A 22,296-nucleotide genomic window follows, 5' to 3' on the forward strand; every position below is an offset into this window, starting at 1 on the left:
CCATACTTTTTCCCTTTTTCATTGCTTGATATTTCTGACTCGTGCAGTCCTCTGAGTTGAGGTCTCTTGGCTGTGCCTCAGCCCTTAGCTCTTTTCAGGGGATGCGACTCTCCTTAATGGTGTTGTTTTAGGGTAAATTGTCGTTACTCTTCTGTTCTGGACTTCTTGTCCTTCACTGTTAATGGACTGTGGTTGCAGGTTTCTTTCATCTGCTGCAACATTTTTCACATGTTTTTTCTGTCTCCAGGGAGAATGTCGTATTTGCTTGCAAGGTTGCTTTGCAGTAACTGTACAAATTCACCCCAGTAGGACATTGCACGCCGGGAGGTGTTAATAATAACATATTTTAAAAAAGTACCAGAAGTCCCCGGCTGCCTCCCACGTTGTGCCTCCTGTCCTCTTCCTGGGCCCAAGCAGCCCCTGGGACAGACTCCCATCCAATCATGGTACTGCTCTCATGCTATGAGAGCAGCACGGGGATTAGCCTGAAAAGATTAGCGGGTTGAAAAGATGCTCCGCTCTGGACAGGGAGTCTGTGGGGTGTCTCCAGCCTGGCTGTTCAATGCCTGAGGCTGCCGGCCACACGCTTATGCTCACTTAGGAATCGAATATAGCACTCCTCCTCCCATGCCCTGCCCAGCCCCTCCCTGCACAATTGGACTCAGAGCCGACAAATGCTAGAACATAGTTTTATTTTTCATTTGCTGGCTTTGAGCCAGGCAGTGAGGCTACGCTCCTCTGCCGTTGTGGAGGAGCCGCCACAGCCTGTGGGGGCTTGCGTCCCATAAGTCAACCAACCCCTATGTGGCGACCAACAGGGCCAGCAGGGTGGTTCGTGGGGCCATGCTTCTGACCTGTCAAGTGTGACTTGCATTTCATCTTTTAAGTTCCCACCTACAAGAGGATATCCACAACCTTGGTCAGTGTAGGAGCCTGTAGTCGAGGAGGGGCATAGCCACTCACCAGTGTCACCTCCTGCCATCCCAAAGTACCTCGCAATCCCACATACCTGCCCTGGGTGTTGCCCCATCTCTGGACCACCATTTAAGGGGGATTCTTTTTTTATTAGAAATTGCCACTCCCATAGACCCAGAGGTATAGTCGGTACGTGCCAGGTTTGTATATGCCCCCTATCAGGAGAATCAGCAATGGTTTTCCTGCAGGTGCATCTCCTGTAATAAAACTGCGTCCAGTTGCATACGTTTAATGTTTTTTGCTACCAGCCCACACTTAATCTTATTTTCTAGGTCCTTGCACTCAGAGGGTTTAGTTAATGCCATAGGGGACCCTGGTGGAATAGTCAAGTAGTGGCCTGTGGAACCTGTGTACCGAAGTGCCTCTGTGTGTCCTCCCAACACAATTGCATACAACGTAACAAAAAGAATAACTGAATGCCCTACCCAACGACCAACCATCCCCCCCCACCCCACCCTCTAGTGTCTCACTGCAACATTTAACCACATCATAGTGGAACAACTGTCTGCAAGAAGAGGAATGTCGCCCACCTCCCACTGTACTTCACAACCCAAACACTTAAAAGAACAAGAAGGACAAATAAAGAAACAAAACAACAGGAGTGAAAAACAAAAGGAGAGTACTCTGACCACAAAAAGTCGTAAACATCTAGATCCGCAGTCTCCTGAGAGACATATATTCCCCCATACTATTCCCAAGAATGAATTTTGAAACACTTTGGCCCTGAGGAAGGTGATTGTATGTTTCACCGAAATGTACGTAGGCCAGAGATACGCGTCTGAAAGTCCTACTCAAGGATCAAACCAAAAAGAAGAAATAGACAATACCAAAATTGAGGAACTTACCTGCATTTTTAGAATTTTGGAACTTTATGATTAAGATCAAAGAGGAATGAGGAGTAGGCTTTGTCACATCAGATGTGTTTTTATTGTGATTTAGATTGTGTGGTATGCTAGTGAGTATGAATGAGTAGAATGAGTAGAATGATAGGTGAGAATGGAAGAATGATGGAGAAAAATGTGGGGGTTGTTGGAACACATATGACATTGTTTTGAGAAATCAAATATGTTCCTGTCCATGTTGATAGAACAATGTAAAACAGTGTTTCTCTGTATTATGTTTACAAGAAATAACAAAGAAAATGTGAAAAAATATAAATGTGTATAAATATAAAAAAAGAAAATATATTTTTTGATAAATAAACAAACTTCAATATAAGATTGAATTCTTGTTATAGTGTCTATGCTGTAATATATACGCTTTGTGCAGAGTTATCACCATTTAAAAAGCAGTATAGGCCAGATAAGAGGTTTTTCGTTGTATTTATTTCCTTCCCCCTCCTCTTAGGCCTCAACTAAATAGGGGGGCACCTTCATGCTTTAAAGTAGTAAGTGTGTTAGTCCATCACTCCAGTCTGTAGTTGCCTTATTAGGGGCCTTGTCATCCTGAATAAAGGGCATTGTCCTGCTTCTAGGACCCCTGAGTACTGGTGCCTTGGTCCAGGGCCGCTATAGCTTCTGCGAGTGTGTGCCATCCCTCAGAGTCTGAGGATAGTTCCTTAATAGTTTGAATTCCCTGGTTTTCTTGGTAGGGCCTTCCTACGGTCTCCCTCAGTGTCCAATGACATTCCCAGTCCTTGTCCAGGCCTCTTGGTTGGGTACAGAGTCCCTCTGTTACTCGGTGCAGATATACAGCCCCACCTCCACTGCTTCAGCTGTTTGTCTTTGGGCCTTGCACTCATGTCTCGGGATGTTTGCGGCCTAGTCTCTTCTGTCATTCGTGTTGAGAGTCAGGGTCTTCCACTAGCCAGGCCCATGCCTCTTCTGGTGTTTGGAAAAAGATGGACTTTCCTTGATATAGGACCTTCAACCTAGCTGGAAATAACAGCATGTATTGCAATTGGAGGGCTCTCAGTTTTGTCTTTACCGAGTCAAACGTGCGGCGTTGACATTGTACCTCTCGGGTCTAGTTATAAAATACCATGATTTTTGAGTTGTCATATCGAACCTCCCCTTTGCTGCGTACTTTTCGGAAGATCATGTATCGATCTAAGTAATTGAAGAACCTTGCTATTATGGATCTGGGTGGGGCTCCCGGGGGGCAACCTAGCACTCAGGGCCCTGTGTGTCTGTTCTATCACAAAGCACACAGAGAATTAGTCAGATGGAAGGGCATTTTTCAGCCAGTTCATCAGGAATGCACCCAAATTGGTCCCCTCAATTCCCTCGGGAAAGCCAACAAAGTGGAGATTATTTCTTCTTGTCTGATTTTCTGCAACTTTAAGACACCATATAACATCTTTATTTGTGGTTTGGGGGCTCCGCCACCCCTTTCCTAAGGTCCTGGACTGTGTCCTCCACCTCCGAGAGCCTGGTTTCTGCAACTGTCACCCTCTCTAAGACGTTCCGTAAGTCTTGTCACAGGAGGGAGACTTCTGAGCACACCTCCCCTATCTTGCCCTCCAGCACCACACAGGATGACAGAATCGCTGCAATAGTGTAGCATTGTCCAGCGTAGGATTAGTGTTCCCCTCTGGATCTGTCAAGGGAGCCACCCCTTTGGTGTGGCGATCCATCTTTCCCTGCCATGAGTGTTTGGAGTCTTTCTCTTTTGCCATTGCTCTGGCGACCCAATGGTCTCACGAGCGGTACGGAGAGACCTGCTGGGGATCAACTTTTCCTCTATTCCTCCCTTCGCTTATCAGCCAATCGCACACCCAGGGGTTTGATCCAATCCCTGGATATCTTGTGGCATGAGTGAGAGAGAGAAAGGGAGGATGGGTCAGCAGCCACAGGCTAGCATAATAAAAGAGGAGAAGAATGTTAGTCAGGTCCTCATTAATCATGTATTGGCAGTGCTCTTACAGCCCAGCACACCCCCCACAGCTTGCTTCCACCTGCGTCTGTATGACGGAGCGGGCCTCACAATCTTGCAGTTTCAACTGTCCCTCTCACGCCTCTGGGATGTATGATGTTATACCAACTGCCTGCCCTCACCACCAAGTTCGGCAAAAGAAAACTCGAGTGAGAGATTCACAAGTCCTCTTGGCATGAGCCTCCAGCCTTTGCTCTCTCATGACTCGAACCACATGCACGGCTCCCCGGGCCTCACGTGCCCTGCACTGCGCCGGGCTGTTCCTGGCCGCAAATGCATCACTAAGCCTCAGCTCCCACAGCCTGCGCCATCAAGTTCCCTGCAGGAACACCCGGGTCGTTGTTTGTCTCCCGGTCACAGGCCTCCACTCCCGATCCCTGCTGTCATATGCAGTCTGCTCCTTCACAGCCACACAGACATTTGCACCCCTACAAGTCTTCAATGGAGGGGGGTAGGAAGGGAGAGAGAGAGAGAGGTCATGAAGGAAGGCACTTGTGATAGCATGGTCTGGGACCTTCACCTAAGCTTTCTCTCCTCTTATTCTGAGAATACTGCGCAAAATGAGACAAAGCCTAGGCACCACTATTCTTAATAGCTCCAGCTTTGCCCAGGCACTATTGGTTAATGGATTTTATTTTCCTTTCAGATACTGCTACCATAATCTAAGAAGAGGTTATCTCTATCCAGTGTACCGGTTCTCCATTTTAACTCAGCATTTGTGATCTTGTCAGCATGGCTTCTGAGCACAAAGAGTTTTACTGCCTAGATATCCCAGACAAATGCAAAAGTATTCTTTCACATCCCAGAGCCTCATCTACAAATAAACCTTCCAGGGGGAAACCGAAAAGATTCAGATTTTGATGTAGGGACTCTGGGCCTCATTCATAAGTTAAGTTTTTTTTGTATTTACAAAACTGCATTTTAATAGTAAGTTTACGAGTGCAAAGACTGTCTGGGCAGAGAACCCCACACATAAAAAGATAGGTTTAGTTTTGTATGTGGGGAGTTCTCGACAGCGGAGTCTCATCACTCGTAAACTTAATCTTAACCCGTTTGCTGCTTCGAACGTTCAGCGCCAGTGCTGAACGTTCAAAGAAACGGGTGCGGCCGCGTCGGCTGTTGGACGTGCGCAGCACCAGGGAGGTAGCTCGCGCAACGGCCGACGGCAGCAGCGAACGGGTTAAAATGCAGTTGTGTAAACAGTGAAAAAGCGTAAACTTACACAAATGTTTACCTTTGTGAATCGGGCACCACAATGTTCATCCATTAGCAGTGCTCTCAAGCCAGAGTCTCCTCTAGTTTCTTGAATTAGCAGTCTGGTCTTAAACACACCTATGTCAAAAGTGGTTAGTAAACTGGTCAGAGTTCACCATTATATTATTTTGAGTGTGAGGAGCCCTTCTATTTCACAGCAACTAAACACCGACCTCTCAAAACAAATGTGAAGTCTTTCTGATGGATACTTCTAAAGGCGGATTACTCACCTTTAGAGTATCCTCAGGCGCCATACTGGATCTGAATGTTTATTCAGCAGATCCCCTGCACGAAAGTCAGTGGAATGGTGTTAGTCTCCTCTTCTCCAGTAGTGACGACTCCAGCCACATGTAGGCGACATCCAAGCACCCTGAAGTCCGCCCCTTTCTTTCTGCGCATTCGTATACAGGTCTAGAATTAGCTCCCACTTCTTTCTCATCAGTTGACAAGTTTTTTTCTACCCAAAAATGATATCCAATGTGCAATAAGGTGTCTCTAAGGCGTTTGGGGATTGAGACATGACTCCAAGTCTTGCAAGGTGTGTTGTACCCTGAGGCTATTAAAGAGGATTCGAGACCCGCAAAGCTGTATGTCCCCAAACATCGATGGAAATCGTGTATGGGCTGCTCACACTCTCAATCAAAGACACATACCGGTTCCCGGACTCTGGGCCGGTCCAATGACAGGTCATCTTCGTGATCCAAGTCTTTGGGTATGTCTAAATCCAATAAGAAACACAAGAAGTCCAGTCTGGGCTCACCACACTTCGTCTGAGAAGCCGCTAGGATGTCGAAGTACCCTGCACTCTTGCTCCTCTACTGCAGCTGATTTCAGTGCACCCAAATGTATGGGTTTGTCGGAGATGACGCAAGTAGATTGAGGCATTTAAAGAGGCAATGTTCTGCATCTTTGGTACCCTACTGCCTTCCTCGTGTGCACCCTCGTGTTCCTTGGATTTGCAGAGGTCTCTCCTGAGGTTACTACTAGCGGGTCCAACCTCCGCGCCATCTGTGCCTCCTGATACTACTTCGGATTCAGACCTCACTTTGGAACCGACTTCACGCCCAGCACCATGATCCATGCCAGCTCCAGTGTTATCGATGTTGGCACTGTTGTTGCTGAGGTCAAAAGAGGACACCATTCCTTTAGCCCTCTTCAACGCTAAGCTGAATCCATCTGGACCTCGGCTGAAGCTGTGCTTGTGTTTAGTCCCCACGCACCTGGCCCCATACATTCTGACTGGTAAGAGAGCTTCTTTAACTTTTGAGCTGCCCTCCAGTGCTCCAACAATTGTTTGGACTGGACTCTGACCAGAGCCAGCCAGTATTTGGTGATGATGGGGGCAAATTCTCCCCACAATATAATAATGACACTTAAGAGGCCAGTGGGATGGACACTTCCCTCAACACAGGACTGGTTGACTCCCAGCCGTTTCACAGAAGAGTCTGCTTCATTCGCATGGTCTTTAGACATGTGGCTAGAGTCTTGAATCTACAATTGCCTTCCATTGAGTTAAAAACCAAAGTCCTCATTGAAGTGTTAAAACCCAGACCATCCTCATCTGAACTCCTTCTATTCAATGAGGTCCTGAGAGACACCTTCATAGGCACTTGGACCAAACCTTGTTCTTATGCACCCAACAACACAGGTGGAACAGACCTGGTCTGTGTGACACTGCCTTGCAAACGCAAAACCCTGCTCTTGAAAGCCAGGTAGTACAGGTTTTCCACTGGGAGGGTTAAACCCAATTCTTTTCCCACCACCCCTCCAGTCATCGAGAGGCATTTGGGAAGAGGATATATTTTTCTAGTATCCTCGCCCACTGATCAGTCAACGCCAGCTATTTGCTGGGAAGGTACTCCAAACAGATTATGGGACACGGTGGCTGAAATCTTACCAGCAGTCCCGGAAGAATTTTGCACATTCAAGATGGGCAGGATGCAGCCAAGTATGTCATTTGATCAGGCCTGGTCAGGTACTGCTTTGCTATCTCCTCTAAAAGTTAGGATTCTGCTGTTTGAATGATATACATCGGAAGAACAAGTTACTTCCCTTTGGTAATGATCTTTCTCGTGGATATTCTCAGAAGATTCAACACCACCCTCCCACCTCCCCATTCTGTGGAATGGAGTCTTTACATTTAAACAGTTCCCAATATCGAGATAATGCTCAGCATCATCAACATTTAGTTTTTGGGTTCCACGTCTGAGGGCACGGACTGAGTCCGGAAAGAAACTGTCAGCGTGCTTAGGTGATGCCTATAGGCAATGCAATCTGTCACTGTTTGGGCGGAGCTAAGTCAACGCAGAGCTGCATAACACCATTTACTGGCATGCAAGGGCTATGCTAAAAAACTTCCAGAGACAATCTGGTGCTAGGGGATGTTCTAAAATCTGGTAGCGACTACTAGCTGCAGATTCCTTCACTTAGAATTATCCCCAGGCGTGAGACTGGATCTGGTAACTTTTTTGCCACAGCATCCCGGCGCGCCGGGGGCGGGACGACATCACTCTGCTCCACCCAGGCATCGTCCGTGTACGTGACGTCAGCGAGGTCACATAAGCTCCACCCAGCGCGCCTACATCAGTTTTTTTCCTTTTCCGCGTGCAACGCGGATCCGGTCTTGCTGCGGGCCTATTTGGGGCCCCCATTTTCATCACCAATTGTCTTGTGTCTGGTGGAACAGTGTGCGAATGCCTTCGGGCTTCAAAACTTGCACGTCGTGTGGGCGTCTTATGTCGGTGACAGACCATCATCTCGTTAGTGTGTGGTGTTTGGGGGAGGATCATGGTACCACTGATTGTGAGGCGTGTCAACAGTTGAAACCGAAGTTGCGGCCGGAGCGCTACATGAAACTTTTATCGGCACATCTCTCCAGGTCGACCTCCTCCCCTCGATCAGATTCAGCAGACAGCTCCAGATACGACCGTGGTTGTCGTCCCTGCCCTTCTCCGATGTCGCGAGAGCGTCGCTCCCAGGTGGGTAAGTGTCGCAGTTTGTCGCCGGGGGTTGGTGTTTGGCCTTCCGGGGGCGTGGACTCTCCGTGGGTAATGCGGCCTCGCGTGTCTTCCTCCTATCCACCGCTGAGGGGGCATCGAGAGTCCAGATGGAGACATACACGGCGGCTTTGCAGGCCTCGCGGCCGTCTCCTCCTCCTTCCCTTCCTGGGGTGTCGGTGGATTGCTTGCCTCGCGTGGGGCCCTCCGCGTCGCTGCCGGCAGCTCCGGCGCCGACTGGTTTGAATCAAGGCTTAAAGTATGTGGTGCTGTTGGAGTGGAGCCCCTATGGGGTCCCTCCTTTGAACCACGGCACATCTGCCTCGCCGCAAACTCCCGCGGGAGACCCTGTGGTGTCGCGAGAGGTCGCCGGGGCTCGGGTCGCATCCCGAGCCCCGCTCGACCCTCTGGGCAGGTAAAAAGACCTCGTCCAAGGTTGAGCTGACACTGTACAGGTGCTGGTGTCTGCTTCGGGTAGCCCCACAAGGGTCGGTGACCTCCTCTCGTCCTGCTCTGGCCCGCGGTGGAGTGGGGACTCCTCGTCCCCCCTCCAGGCCTTTCTCATTCCTCCCCACAGGCGGCTGCCTTGTCAGAGGGCGAGTGGGAGGTTGAGTCATCTCTGGCACCACCACATGTGTCTCCGGACCGCCTCCGCAACATTCTGGGCCGCGGCTGGCGGAGAACTTCGGGTCACTACCCGGTCCTTCTAATCCCTCCATGCAGGAGGCTGCCTCGGGGGTGGTCGAGTCGGAGCTGTTCCGGTGCCGCCCTTTGGCCACTTATGCTCCGGTCCCCACTCCGGTCCCCGTTGCAGTGTGACTGAAGGATGTTGAAGTTTAGTTGAATGAGGTAACAATGTTTACTGCTTCTTTAAAACTTGTTACCATTATGCTGCTATTGTTATGTTATTATGGAACTCCCACTGGATGAATCAGGCATCTGACTCTATGAACAATACCAAATCTGGAAATCTAAGATATCATTACAGGAAAATAACTCTTTCGTATGTCACATATTCATCAAGCTTACAGACATTTATTATTGGCACATAGCATGCATCTTAGAGTGGGTTTTAAGCCATAAGAAGCACTTTGGTGCTTAGTGTTAATTATTGGAAAGTGTGTATTTTTGAAATTTGTAAGGATGCTTTCAACATGTCCTTGCTGTTAACAGTACTGCAAGCTATTTATGTTTTGAAAATGTTTGATAAGTGTCCAAGTATGTTTTAAGGATCCAATGTATTTTCTTTTTGTTAGTGTGTACTCTGGGCACCAGTCTGTCCTTATTCCTCCTATGGAGTTGGAAACAAACCTGTTCTTGTGGCTCGCTACTGTAAGCCAGTACAAAATAAGGGACACATTCTGTTCATATTCAGTAATGGAAATGTGCTCAAAGGGGCTTGGAAATCAGACTGAGATATTAAAGGTAAGATATTGCTTACATTTTTTTAAAAACATTTGTACTCTAAATACTATGTTTAAACTATCTGAAAATATGACAGGTGTAGGTTCATTAATCTTGGCAAATTAGTCCAATTCTTGGCAGATAACTTACCATTATAAATATCTATGATAATAATCAGGGTCATTTTGAAAGTAATTGCATGATAATGCAAGTGAAGAATTTTAACACTATAAGCTTGTAAGGGGGATCACTTTTTACACATAATAGTTTGCTAAATATTATCTTTTGAACAACTTCAGGGAAGTAGAAAAATGGCTCTATGAAAGAGTTGACACAATGAAATTAGATCACATATCTGAACTTGGAGTTAAACAGTCTAATCAATTGCCCTATTTACTCATGTTAATTAAAATAAAATGCTATTTGGAGCATTGCTCTATAATTCTATGGTACAGCTTTATTTTGCATTATGCTAGTCCACCTAGAATGTTAATAGTATTCCACAAATTAATGTAAAGCCTTTCTTGATGAAGATACTCAAAATAGCGTTCCTTCCATGTGTCAGTAAAGCTACTTGTTATTACTTTTGTTTCTGCAGGCAAGGGGAATTAATCTTGCCTATGTGCGAACATGCGTGGTGGTAGCCGAAGAGCGCCCCAGAATTTCACTAACTTGTACCTTCTCCAAGCTATTTAAAGACCTTGGTCTGTCACCTCGAGCTGTCAGTACCACCTTTGGCTCAAGAGTAAATATTGCTATCAGTTTACAGGTAAGACATCTGTCGCCAGGTGAGAGTATAAATTATACACAAATATTTTAAATCTGGTTTCAGTGGTAGTTTTTTATCTTCTTAGAAAACAAATAATACTTTGTGGATTGAAATGATGAAACGCGATCAGACTGCAAATTAGTGACATAGGAAACAGCATGTTTAAATGATGTTTCTTCTTTCTGCAATGGACATGCATAGGTCTTCTGATGGGTACTTATAACCACTGATTACCCACCTTGTAACTAGCCTCCAGACACCAGCCTACATCCATAGAACTTTCTTTGAGACTCCGAGTTGACCTTTTCTTGCCCCAGAAAAGACACCAAAGCCACATCTAGATACCACTTCTACACCCTGATGTCAATTCCTTTCTTTGCACATCTTCAGTTGATGATCTTGAGCGGCTCCCTCAATTTTAGTGTCACCTAACTGAAATATTTCTCAAAAAATTTATAGTGTATGCAAGGGATATATCTCCCCCATGACGACAGGATTTAAACCCTGCAAGCACTGTCACAAACAGATGACTGTGACAGACTCTCACCAAGTTTGTCTCTGGTGCCTAGGTTCATCCCCCAACTCCAAGAGGTGTCTGGCTGCACCATGAGAACCCAAAGGATATAATGGACTGTGCTGCCTGGTTGTAAGTCTCCATAGACCACTGGAAGACGTGCAAGGCTTTCTTCCCATTCTTATTCTTCAGGTAAATGGAAATCCAAGAAAAAATTCAAAATCAGACTTGGAGAAGCCTTGTTACTTATACTTGGCACCCTTCCTGCTCCCACTGGTGCGCCTACAGACCTAAAGGATCAAAGGAGGCATCTGGTCAGATTAACATCAGTGGATCTGTTTCAGACGGCCTGTGCCTCTTGATCCTGCTAAGCGATCTTCATCCACACCGGGGCCACCCCCATTTTTTAAACCTCACCTGTTCCTTGCGTGTTGAAGCCCTCATTGATGCCACTGACACCTGAGGAAGAACTAATTGTCTTTTTGGACTCAGAAGCCAATCTGTCACAAACGACGAACAAAGTAATGCCTGACTCGACTTCAGGCACATCTATTCAGTCCCTTTCAGATGCAACACTTTGCTTAGGTAAATGCCTTTGCATTCAGATTCAGATCACCATGAAGCAGGGGGTGATGGAGATAATGAAGCTCAATACTGTCGGAAAGTGACGCTTTTTGACATAGTCACCCCACTTTTTGCCTGGTTCCTTATGCAATTTTGACAAAAGTGCCCTGGGTTCCTGCTATTCAGGTCCCCAGTGCAGGGTTTCTTTTCCTGAACTGAACAATTGTTCCCCCCAATTGGCAACAGGCCTGCAGCACGGACCCGATACCTAAAGACAGCACTGCACCGAGTCCTACAGCTTTAAGAAAAGTGGAGGGATGGTGTCCCTATGTGCCAGAGCATCTCAAGGACCAAGCCACCCTGTGGGTTCCACCGGACTGGCCTGCCAGTCCCAGCTGGCAGCCTCTTTCTCCCAGGACCGGTTCCCATTGAACCCAGTGGTGCACCTGGCACCGAAAATCACCTCTGCACCCAAATGCCTAGACCCTACCGAGGTGATCTAATGATGCTGCCTTGGACCTTACCCATACTTAAACTAACTCCAGAAGATTGGTCCTGAAAGTCGCTGCTAAGTACCTGTATGCAGTATATGTTTTTTCCCCACAGGATAACATCACCGGATTAGCAACAATACAAGAGTATTTAGCAAATGCCATTTTAAAAAGTACTTGCCCAATAACGAAGTTCTTGGTGTAAAAAATTATATAAAGATACATTTTAATTTTTTATTGGTGTGGATTTCCAGACAGATGGGTGCTGAAAACTATTTAGGATGGCTGCACTTTACCCTTTCTCTCTACTCACGCCACCTACATCACAGCTACTTCAAGAGGGTAACATGTTTCTACCACAAAGGAATGTTCAGGATTTCTTTGACAAGGCGGCTGTAGGAAAGTGAAATATTTTGTGACTTGGTCACCCTCACTTTTTGCCTGGTATTTGATGCAATTGTGAGTGAAGTACAGTGGGTTCCTGCTAACCAGATCACCAGTGCTCCTTCCCTCAGACACGGTAACTGTCCAGTTGTTCCCCAGCACCTTTGTAAGTCCCAAGTAAATGGTACCCCTGGTACCTAGGGCCTGGGTACAAAGAGGGTCACTAAGGGCTGTAGCATTCATTGTGCTTCCCTAAGGGACCCACCACCAAACTCGTGCTGCCGACAATTGCAGACTGTGTGAAACAGTGCCAACAAATGTGTAAACATGACATGGCACCCACCCTGTGTGTCACGCCCTCAGATAGTGCATGAAATATATGTAAGTCACCCCTGTATCAGGATTTATAGCCTTAAGGCAGGGTACATTATATTACATGTGAGTACATATCTGCATGGGCAGATATGCCACTGTGTTGTCTAGTCTAATTGTTAGACAGTACAAGTGAACAGGGTGCCATCTTAAGTGTATGTACTCTGCATTGGTCATTACTAGTTCGAAACCATTAGTATTGGTGAGCAAAGAGTGGGGTGAACATGACAAAAAGGGGCACTTTCCTCCACTATTATAAAGGACTTTTTGGTTGAGCCATTCTATGGACCCACAACTTTGGCAATGCTACCTTGGTATCTATTCACAAGGTGAAGAATCTGGAGTTAGAGGTATCTATCATAAATGGAGTTAGTTGCCTTAGGTAACGCTCTAGTAGATAATTTATCTAACCACACATTCCTCCTCTTCACCCCATTCCATGGAATGGACTCTTTTCTCCGTCCTTAAAACGGTCCCATCCTGTGTTATTCCAGGATGGAGAGTGTAGGATGCTGGGGTTTATTCTGAGCCGCATTGCTCCACCTACTGGTGCGCAAGGTAAGTGATTAGAAGATTCTCTGGATCCCACTCTGTCACTTGAAGGGTATTCACAAGGTGCAGAATCTGTGATCTGTGGTTATATCGAGTATGCACCAGAAAGGTTACCAAAGGTAAGTAACTTGTTCCTTATGTCTCGGTTTTGACAGCTTAGCCTATTGCATACAGTGGGCTATGAAACTGCCCTCTTAAACCATTGGATTTACTCCACCAGCACTTACAATAATTGTTGGTTATGCCTTGATTCAGAATAGTGAAGTATGCATCTCTCAGCTAGTGCTATTTGTTGCTTAGGCTTATCCTTTCACCTCTACTTGAATCCTTAAATGTAACTGCCTTAGAGGCATCTTTATGACTATAACCCACTCTCTCTGTTTCGGCTGACTTTCTGCCATGTCTCTTGTTCCAGCGTATCAGTGTTTCATGTATTGGTACATTAAACCCACACCTACTAGCTTTGCCAGTGCTTGTAATTAGATGTGAGTGCTTGATGCAACTAATATACCTGCAGATTTGAAAATCAACCATGTTGGTAATCAGACAAAGATTTTATACCGGTTAGCACTCCTTCCTTCAACCTATCCCTGTTCTTCAGTGGGTAATGGGGATAAATGTTGTTGACAGCCTTATGTGTTGAGGCAACAGATGGTTCATAGCATGTACGACAGTAGATACTCATGCTCTGCCTACTTGTGCCTTTGAGTGTTGGGCTCAGACATTTGCAACTTGTTTTTCTTCAAAGACTTCTTTACAGTTGTTTCGAGTCATGTGGTATAATGACTTCTTCATTAGTTAGAAATGTGCATGGGCACTGATTCATTGTTAGATTATGCTTTTTCTGCCATCTGTACCGATTGGACTCTGTTCTGTGCCTAATAGCACTTACAGCCATGCCCACTCGACCCCTTAAGTTCTGTGTCAGAGAAGAACCATAATGGATCCAGCTTCATAGTCGCCAATTGTTGGAAAGTGCCCATTTTTTACATGGTCACTCCAGTTTTTTGCCTGGCATTTGATTAAACGTTGACTTAAGTGCACTGGGTTCCTTCTAACCAGGTCCCCAGGGCCAAGGTTCTTTCCCAAAAAGAGGGTAACTGTGCAATTGTTCCACAATTGGCAATCCATTTAGTACCTCGTAAATTCCTAGTAAATGGTACCCGTGGTACCTAGGGCATGGGTACGAAAGACGGTCCCTAAGGGCTGCAGCATGTATTGTGCCACCCTAAGGGACCCACCACCAAACTCATGCAGACAGCCATAACAGTATGCATGAAATGGTGCAGACAAAAGTGAAAACACAACCTGGCACACACCCTGTGTCCCATGTCCCAATGCACTGCATGCAATATATGTAAGTCACTCCTACAGCACGTCTTAAATCTTTAAGGTAGGGTGTATTATATTACATGTGAGGACATATCTGCATGATCAGACACAACTGTGTCCCATGCAGGAATGCACTGTTCGAGTTCGCTCAGGTGCCAAAATTATCTACCTACTGTTTTTAATCATAATCATGTGCAATTAAACCTTCATTAAATCACATGTATCATCAACACCTTAATAAACAAAAGCAAACAAGTTTCATGATCTGAACCGTCTAGTTCTCTTTACTGTTGTTTTTCAAAAGTATATGATTTTTTCGTAAGTTTTTCACTTATTTAGCTTTTTTTTTATATTCACAATTGAATTTCATTGCAAATATATAATGCACTTCTTCAAAACATATTGTCAAAATCATACAGGTGTAATACAATAATTCTATCAGAGCTTGCGACGACTCCCAATGCATTTCGATGCCTAAGCATCTTCGTCAGGGGAATTACTGTATAAGAAAAATGTATCATGTAAGAAAACATAACAAACAAAACATGTTCCTCAAATGTTATCTCCGATCTTAAGTTTATGTTCATACATCACATGCTGTGTGGACACACTACAGCAGTTGTTACCATGCAACTTATAATATCTGAAAATATCCATGCATACCAGCACCTCAAGCACTAAAGTGTTACTACTGTGGTATTCCCTATACATGCCATTAGGTTTTAGTCTAGTGCACCAAACATATGCGCTCTGTTAACACGTGACATGGTAGTGACCTTTACCGAAGAATACTGATAATAATAATAAAGATAACGTACATTCCACTAGGATACTGAGTAGCTGTATCTGAGCTCCGTTACAGAAAAAAACTGATTCTGAAACACAAAAAGGGGAATTCATATAAAATCTAGTGATGTGGACTGCCCAAAACCTCTATCACCTGACATGCACCACCTACTTACTTCTAAATGTTGCCGTATGCCACAAGAACCTTGTACTGCAACAACTGCACCGTCTACAGAACAAAGCACAACTTTTACTCCATGTGTTTTTGACCGGCGTCATTACCCAAAACTCATCTTCCTGTACGCCCTTACCTTCCGGCGTTGTCCGTTGAACAGACCCTGTTGTCTTCGTCTACTCTGCATGAGCAGATATGCCCCTGTGCCGTCTAGTTCAGTCACTAGACGGTACAAGTGAACAGAGAAGTCATATTAAGTAGTCATTACGAGTTCCTCGGCTACATGAGGGCTTCACTAAAACATATGGTGTTTGGTATCAAACACTTTGTTTTAATAAATACCTAGTGATGTCTGTAGTAGATCTATTGAGACATGAACCCAGAGGGCACCTTAGAGGTGCCCCCTGAAAACCTACCAACCTCTAGTTTGCTTGTTGACTGGTGCCGACCAGCCAGCCACCACCGACAGGTTTTGACCCTGCACTGGTGAGAACCCATGCTCGCTGGGGCAGAAACAGTGCCTCCTTTTTTGTCACCTCCTCCAAGCGGTATGACTATGTAATCTGCATATCAAGGCAGGATGCTTCAAAGGCCTCTGCTGCCTTTGATATGCAAACCCAGCTTCCCCCAGACAGTCACCATATCCCTCTTCCACAGTTTGGGTTTCACTATAAATATCGTCAATTCCAAACGTCAACCCTTTCAGATCCTGTCACTGGCGAAGGTTGCCCCAGTCAGGCACTGATGCATGCATTCCAGCAGATATTGCCTTTTCTTCAGCCAAATTGCCAATTGCCAGTCACAGCGGTTATGTGCCTTCTTAGAATGATGGCCAAATGCATAGCAATAGTTCCCCATGCCAGACTTCATGTGCATCTGCTCTAACAATGGGCACGAGCAAAGGGTCACTGGGAATATCTGGAGATGATACGGGCCAGCTCCCATCGCAGACTGTGGTGAGGCAACCGCAACAATCAGTTGGAGGGCTGGCCCTTCATAGACCACGTTTCACCAGTGACCATCACCTTTGACACCTCGCTCACAGGGTGGGAAGTGGATCTTCAGCAACTGACTGTTCAGGGCATGTGGTTGCTGCAACAAAGGGGCCTCACATCAATTACCTCAAGCTCCTGGCCATCCATGTAGCTCTCAAGACTTTCTTTCACCAGGTTCAGTATAAATTAACCTTAATGAAAACAGACAACATGGCTGTCCTGTATTATCTCCAATAGCAAGGCACCACACACTTATCGCATCTGCCAGCGCTATCACAAAGCACTTGGCACTTTCACTTCACCAGTGGATACACCTCCTGGCATCCCTAAGCGCATAGATTCACTTAAACATGCAATTCAGGATATTGTCTGCTACCTTCTTCATTTGTGGTAATCCGGTCTAGATGACACTTCCATATGCCTTCACTTGGCCACTATTGCCCCCTACATGCAGAACAGGGAACACTTATTTATTCCAAATCTGTCATCAAAGCTTTCTTATTCCATCCAGCATACCCGCGCCCCTGTCTTGTTCCTTAATGTAGTCCTTGCCAAACTCATTGCCCCCCCCCTTTTTTAGGCTCCTGCATTTGTGCCCTTTCCAATTCATTTCCTGGCATTTGCTTTTCTTGGCTCTAATACATCTTGAAGGCATGTTAGCAAATTGCAGGCCCTCAACTTATAAGAACCTTCCTTTTGACTTCACAACAACAGAATTGTCCTCAAAACCAACCCTAAAATCTTTCCCAAGGTGATTTTCCCCTTTCATCTCAAGCACTGCTTAGGGTAGTACTTCTTTTTCTTACAGTCTGTGCAGAGCATTTGTGTCTAAAGTCACACATGCTATTTACAGAATGTTTTAATTACCCGGTATTATCTGTTCATAGCGTGTAGTGCTGAAGAGTCTCATATGCGCACTCATCTTATCACAAGCCTTTGGTTGTTGCAGTTGTACATTTTTTCACTTGGTCTTTGTATATAATTTCTCTCATGATCACAACACTTAACTAACGCTCCATCTTTACGCTGACCCACTGTGTGGAAAACAATCTAACAGTGGGGATGGTGTCCATGCGCACTGCCAACTAAGGGAAGTAGTCACTAGACCTTGTGACTTTAAAGACTTCTTCAAAGAAATAAAAGTTGCAAACGTCAAAGACCTACACTAGATGGCAAGAGTAGGCAGAGCATGTGGATCTACAGTACTACACGCTATTAACAGATGCTTACAGGGTAAGGAACATATTCCTTTTTTTGATGAAATAAATAATATTTTATAAAATGAAGAGAAATAGACCCTGCACCAAGTTAATGAAATGGGCATGCTTTTCAGTAGGTGTCTAACACGGGTTCATGGTGGTTGGATCCATGTCAGATTTTCAAGATGACCTCTGGATTGTTGACTGTGAATGTGTAGCTTCGTAGCATGTGCTGCTGTTGCTACACATGCTCCACATACTCCTGCCTTCTAGTGCAGGGCTTGGACATTGCAAGTTATTTCTTCTCCTGCCTTACGGCTCCAGAGTCGATTACCCCTGAGGTGAGCTCGGCTGGTGTGAAGGAAACCTTCTTCCTCGGACCCGAGCAGATGTGCCTCGCTGTAGATGTTGGGTGTGGTGTTGACTGACTGCTGCTGCATGGTAATGATAGAGGGTAAACTTAGTGTTCTTTTGGTGTGAATAAAAAGTCAAATTGAACACCGTGTGCAGGTCAGCCCTGGGGTACTGTGCATCACACTGAGTGCATTTTTTTACTGCTGTACATTTCATCACCCTCCACGCCTCCTCATTTGCCAGAATCGATGGAAGTAAGGAATCCTGTCTTACTCTGGAGCATATACGCCCCTAGCACTGACTGAGACACGTTCTAGACAACGCTTTCCCATGTCTTATCCCAGAAGACTCACCTTTCTTGGATCCTGGGAGGAGACTCACACCGGCCCTTCTATGCTGCTCTTTTTCCACTCACCCCCCTCCCCTCCTCGACTTATGCTCAGGCGAGCCGGTTCGTGGATTGGGTAAGATACTGGGCATTGGTGGGCGCTTACTGAGCCCTCAAACCTACAGTTCGCATATACTCTTTCTATACCACAGCTCACGATCTAGTCATCCGCTTCAACAATATACTGTGCTCCACACCCTTTCGTCCTCCTTACAGTCTGTGGACTACCTGGGCAGCGGGTGGTGTCTGACCATGATGCTCACAACGTAGACATACATTAGGGTACCCCTCATCCCCCCACTCAGCGCCTATCCTGTGAGTGCCTGGAAGACCCAGTGTGAGAAAGTGCTTCTTTTGCCTGGGTAGCCACCTAATTTTTGCCTGCTTTTGATGTGGTTTCAAATGTAGCGCACAGGGTCCCTGCCAGCCAACCAGGTACCCTGTGCCAGTGCTTCTTTCCTGAAAACTAATCACCAATCTACTTCTACCCCCTGTTTATCCTTAGTAAATGGTACCTAGGACCTGGGAGTTGAAGAGGGTCCCTTTGTACCCCCTCACTGGGATCATGCCCCTGCAGCTTGCATGCCCCTGTGAGGGAGAAACCGACAAAGTCAATATGGCACCCTGCCTGGGTGCCATGCCAGCTAACGCTGCCTGAAGGCATAGGTAAGTCACCCCCTTAGGCAGGCTGCATTATACCACAAGTGAGGGCATATCTGCAAGAGCAGATATGCCCCTACAATATTGGGGTCCATTTCTTAATACTGTAAGTGCCTGTGAAGCCATAGAGAGTACATGGGCTGGAAACTCAATCATTCGAGTTCCAAAGTGTTTGGTATCAAAGTACTCCTTTCAATAAATCCACACTGATGCCAGTGTGTGATTTATTATACCATGTATCCAGAGGGCATCTCAGAGGTGCCCCCGGAAAACTCTCCCAACCCTTGTATAGTCTGTGACTGGCTTTAGGCAGCAAGTCTCTACCAGACATGTTTCTGGACCCCTGGGTAGAGACCCCCTGCTCTCTTGGACCAGAAACAATGCACATCCTGGGCAGAGGTGTCACACCTCCTCCCCAGGATGGACCAGTGCTCGAAGGAGGAAGCTCCGAAGGCTTACCGCCTTTGTGATACGACCCCCAGCCTCTGCTGCTAGCAGCAGATGGCAGGCCCTGGATTACACCCCAGCTTTGGGAAAACTGGTGGGAAAACTTAGGAGAGGCGATGTGCCCAACTCTACCAACTCCACCCCTAAGGTGGGGGAGGCGAGGTGAAGCACATCTTCATCCCTGCCATCATAAAGATGAGGGACCCCACCAATCAGGGCTATGTCTATGCCCCTTTCCACAGGAGGGTGGCATAATGGGGGGTGTAGTAATCCTGGGTAAGGTGGCCATTGACCCTGCCTGCTACTCCCCTAAAACGCCCCTAAATCTAGTATGTAAGCAGCAAGAAGACATCCCTGCAGATAAGACCGAAGACTACAACTGCCTTGGCCCCGGCTCTACTGGCCTGTCTCCAGCTTCTGCGAACCTGTGACCTGTCTTGCAGCCAGTGACCTCTGGAAACCCTGGGAGAACTGCTACTTTGAAGAAAAAAAACGCCAATCTCCCGTGGACAGAAGATCTGTCTGGAAGAAACTGACTCCAAGCGCTCAGGATCCAGCTGGAACCGTGATCCCAGCCCACTCTGCATCCGACGCCCAATTCCTGAGTCTGAGTGACTCACCTGTGCAGTGAAGTCTTCCTAGTGATCCTGACCTTGTGTCCAGCATTAGTTAACCTCTCCTGATTTCGAAGACAGCGCCTACAGTGTGAATCCAGAGGCTCCCCCTGACTGCGACTGGCTGCAGTAAGAAGACTCTGGTATTGAAAAGCACCCCTGCACCCGAAGCCCCTGGTCCTTGGTGAGCTGAAAGAACAGTTCCCCTACGACCACCTACATCTCTACTTATCTCTGCTGTCATTGGTCTCCCGCCTGCAACCTCCGGTGCCTCGCCTGAAGCCTTTGCTGCTCCATATTCTGGCCTTCTCACTAGAGGTCGAAGTCCGAGAGCTACTAACAAGGAGATTGTGAGAAGTTGGCCTGGTACATGATGATCACTATTCTAGTGAGCACCTTGCACCAGTCCAAACAACCCTTATGGTGATGGTTGTAAGTCAACCTTATAGACCGGCTATCCTAGTGGTAGCGTGGACAGAACAGTCTTAGGCTAAAAGACTCTTGAGGGCGTGTAAAGCCAGCTGTTTTACCATATGTAACCCCTCGAATATCAAATGAAAGGACACCACACAGGATATATATAAAATATATATGTATTTATTTACTAACACACTCCTCTGAACTTTGAGATCAGAGGCCAAAGCACATAACAAGTTACTTAATCAGGATACGTTAAGTTGCACAATTTACAGTTAGGCCCTAGGGGCGAAGCAAACCGTATATTAAGGAAGTGGTATAAGTCCCACGTCATGAAAAAAGTAAAGGCTTAGGGCCTAGGGAATCGCTGGAGCTACACTATCTGAACCTTAGTTTAGAAGTAGGAGGCCCACAGGCGGCGCATGCAGTGTGTTTACTCACACGCGTGAGTCAATGCAAAGTCAATGGGAACTTAGAAGTTAGATAAAGAAGGATTTAGGACACTTCCGGTTTAGCTAGGAGGAAACAACTAAAAACCTAGACACTTGGATTGTCAATACCCTTAGGAGCACCGAAGTACTCGCGTTACCTCACCCACAGGAAGCGGGTGCATAGGTGTGAATAAGTGTCGGGTTTCGCCGTTGAAGTCTATGGAGCCTTTGAAGGAAGATGCTGCAGGCGAGCCAGGAGGAAGATGTCCGGGTGGATCCAAGGGTGGATCGAGGATGAAGAGGACCTGAAAGCAGAGGGTACAGAGTCTGGGTCACTAGCCAGTGACCGGGTGGAACCAGGATGGAACCAGACGACGTTGAGGAGCAATCAGGTGCTGTCTTGAAGCTTGTCTCTTTAACCACGCGGACCAGGAGGCGTCGAGGACGACCAGGTGCTGGAGGTGAGCTGTCCCACGAAGGTTCTCGCAGATGGAGGGGTCGTCAGCCGGATTGGAGTCAACAAGCCTTGGCAAAGGCAACCCACGCAGGATTCAAAGAAGGCTTCTGGTGCAGACCAGCAAGGTCTGAGGTGCCTCACCTTTGCAGGGAGGCAAGGGCCAGTCTGGAGCAACCAGACCAGCGAGTTGGTTCAAAAGGATTGTCGTCACAGAGGCTACTAGCCAACGGGCCAGCCACCGGACAATGCGTCGAGCAGAACACAAGCAGAAGGGCCCCACGCAGAACTCGTGGAGTGTGGAGGGCTGATCTTAGGTGCAGGTGGAGCTCGGATTCGGGGCTTCTCAATCCCCAGTGTACAGCTTCGAGGATATCTCAGGAGCTGCACAGTTAGCAAGTTGCAGACTTTTCAAGATGTCCGGTCCCACGTGTCTCGTCGCCTCCACGGATCTCAGCTATGCTGCAGACGTGAAGAGAGGGTCAGAGAGGTCTGGAAGTCTGGGTCTTGTCAGGCTCTGTGCTCGGGTCCTGGTGGGAGCTTCGACAAAGCAAGCCGTTGATTTGCTGGATGGTGCCTGGTTGCCCAGGGTGGTCACTCCTTGGGCACAAGGGAGATACTTCAGATTCAGCAGAATGTCGTAGGTCCAGAGTTTCTTGTCAAGTTTAGATTCAGGATTAATCTAAAGTCCTAGGACTCAGCTCCTACCTTTATACAACTAAAAGGGGCTGGATTACTGTCTAGGTCCCTCCTATGGGTGGGACCAGGAAGGGGGGTAGTTGCACCCCCTTTCCTTTGTCCAGTTTCGCGCCAGAGCTGGGGCTGGAGTGCCGCAGAAACCGGTTTGAACTGGGGTATGCATGGAGCACCTAGTGTGCCCCAGGCAGTGTCTCAA

The 22,296-nt window shown here is 46.8% G+C and overlaps 1 protein-coding gene across 1 annotated transcript in view; it reads left to right on the forward strand.

Annotated features, from left to right (window-relative positions):
- DIP2B (DIP2 acetate--CoA ligase B (putative)) overlaps positions 1 to 22,296 on the forward strand; it is an 805,292-nt gene that overhangs the window by 662,412 nt on the left and 120,584 nt on the right. The window contains exons 31-32 of the mRNA XM_078688921.1: positions 9,356 to 9,524; positions 10,102 to 10,272. Coding sequence (XP_078545047.1) covers positions 9,356 to 9,524; positions 10,102 to 10,272 — 340 coding nt within the window. The remainder of the gene's footprint in view (positions 1 to 9,355; positions 9,525 to 10,101; positions 10,273 to 22,296) is intronic.

The sequence above is a fragment of the Lissotriton helveticus genome, chromosome 1_1 (genome assembly GCF_964261635.1).
Source record: "Lissotriton helveticus chromosome 1_1, aLisHel1.1, whole genome shotgun sequence".
Classification (NCBI taxonomy): Eukaryota; Metazoa; Chordata; class Amphibia; order Caudata; family Salamandridae; genus Lissotriton; species Lissotriton helveticus.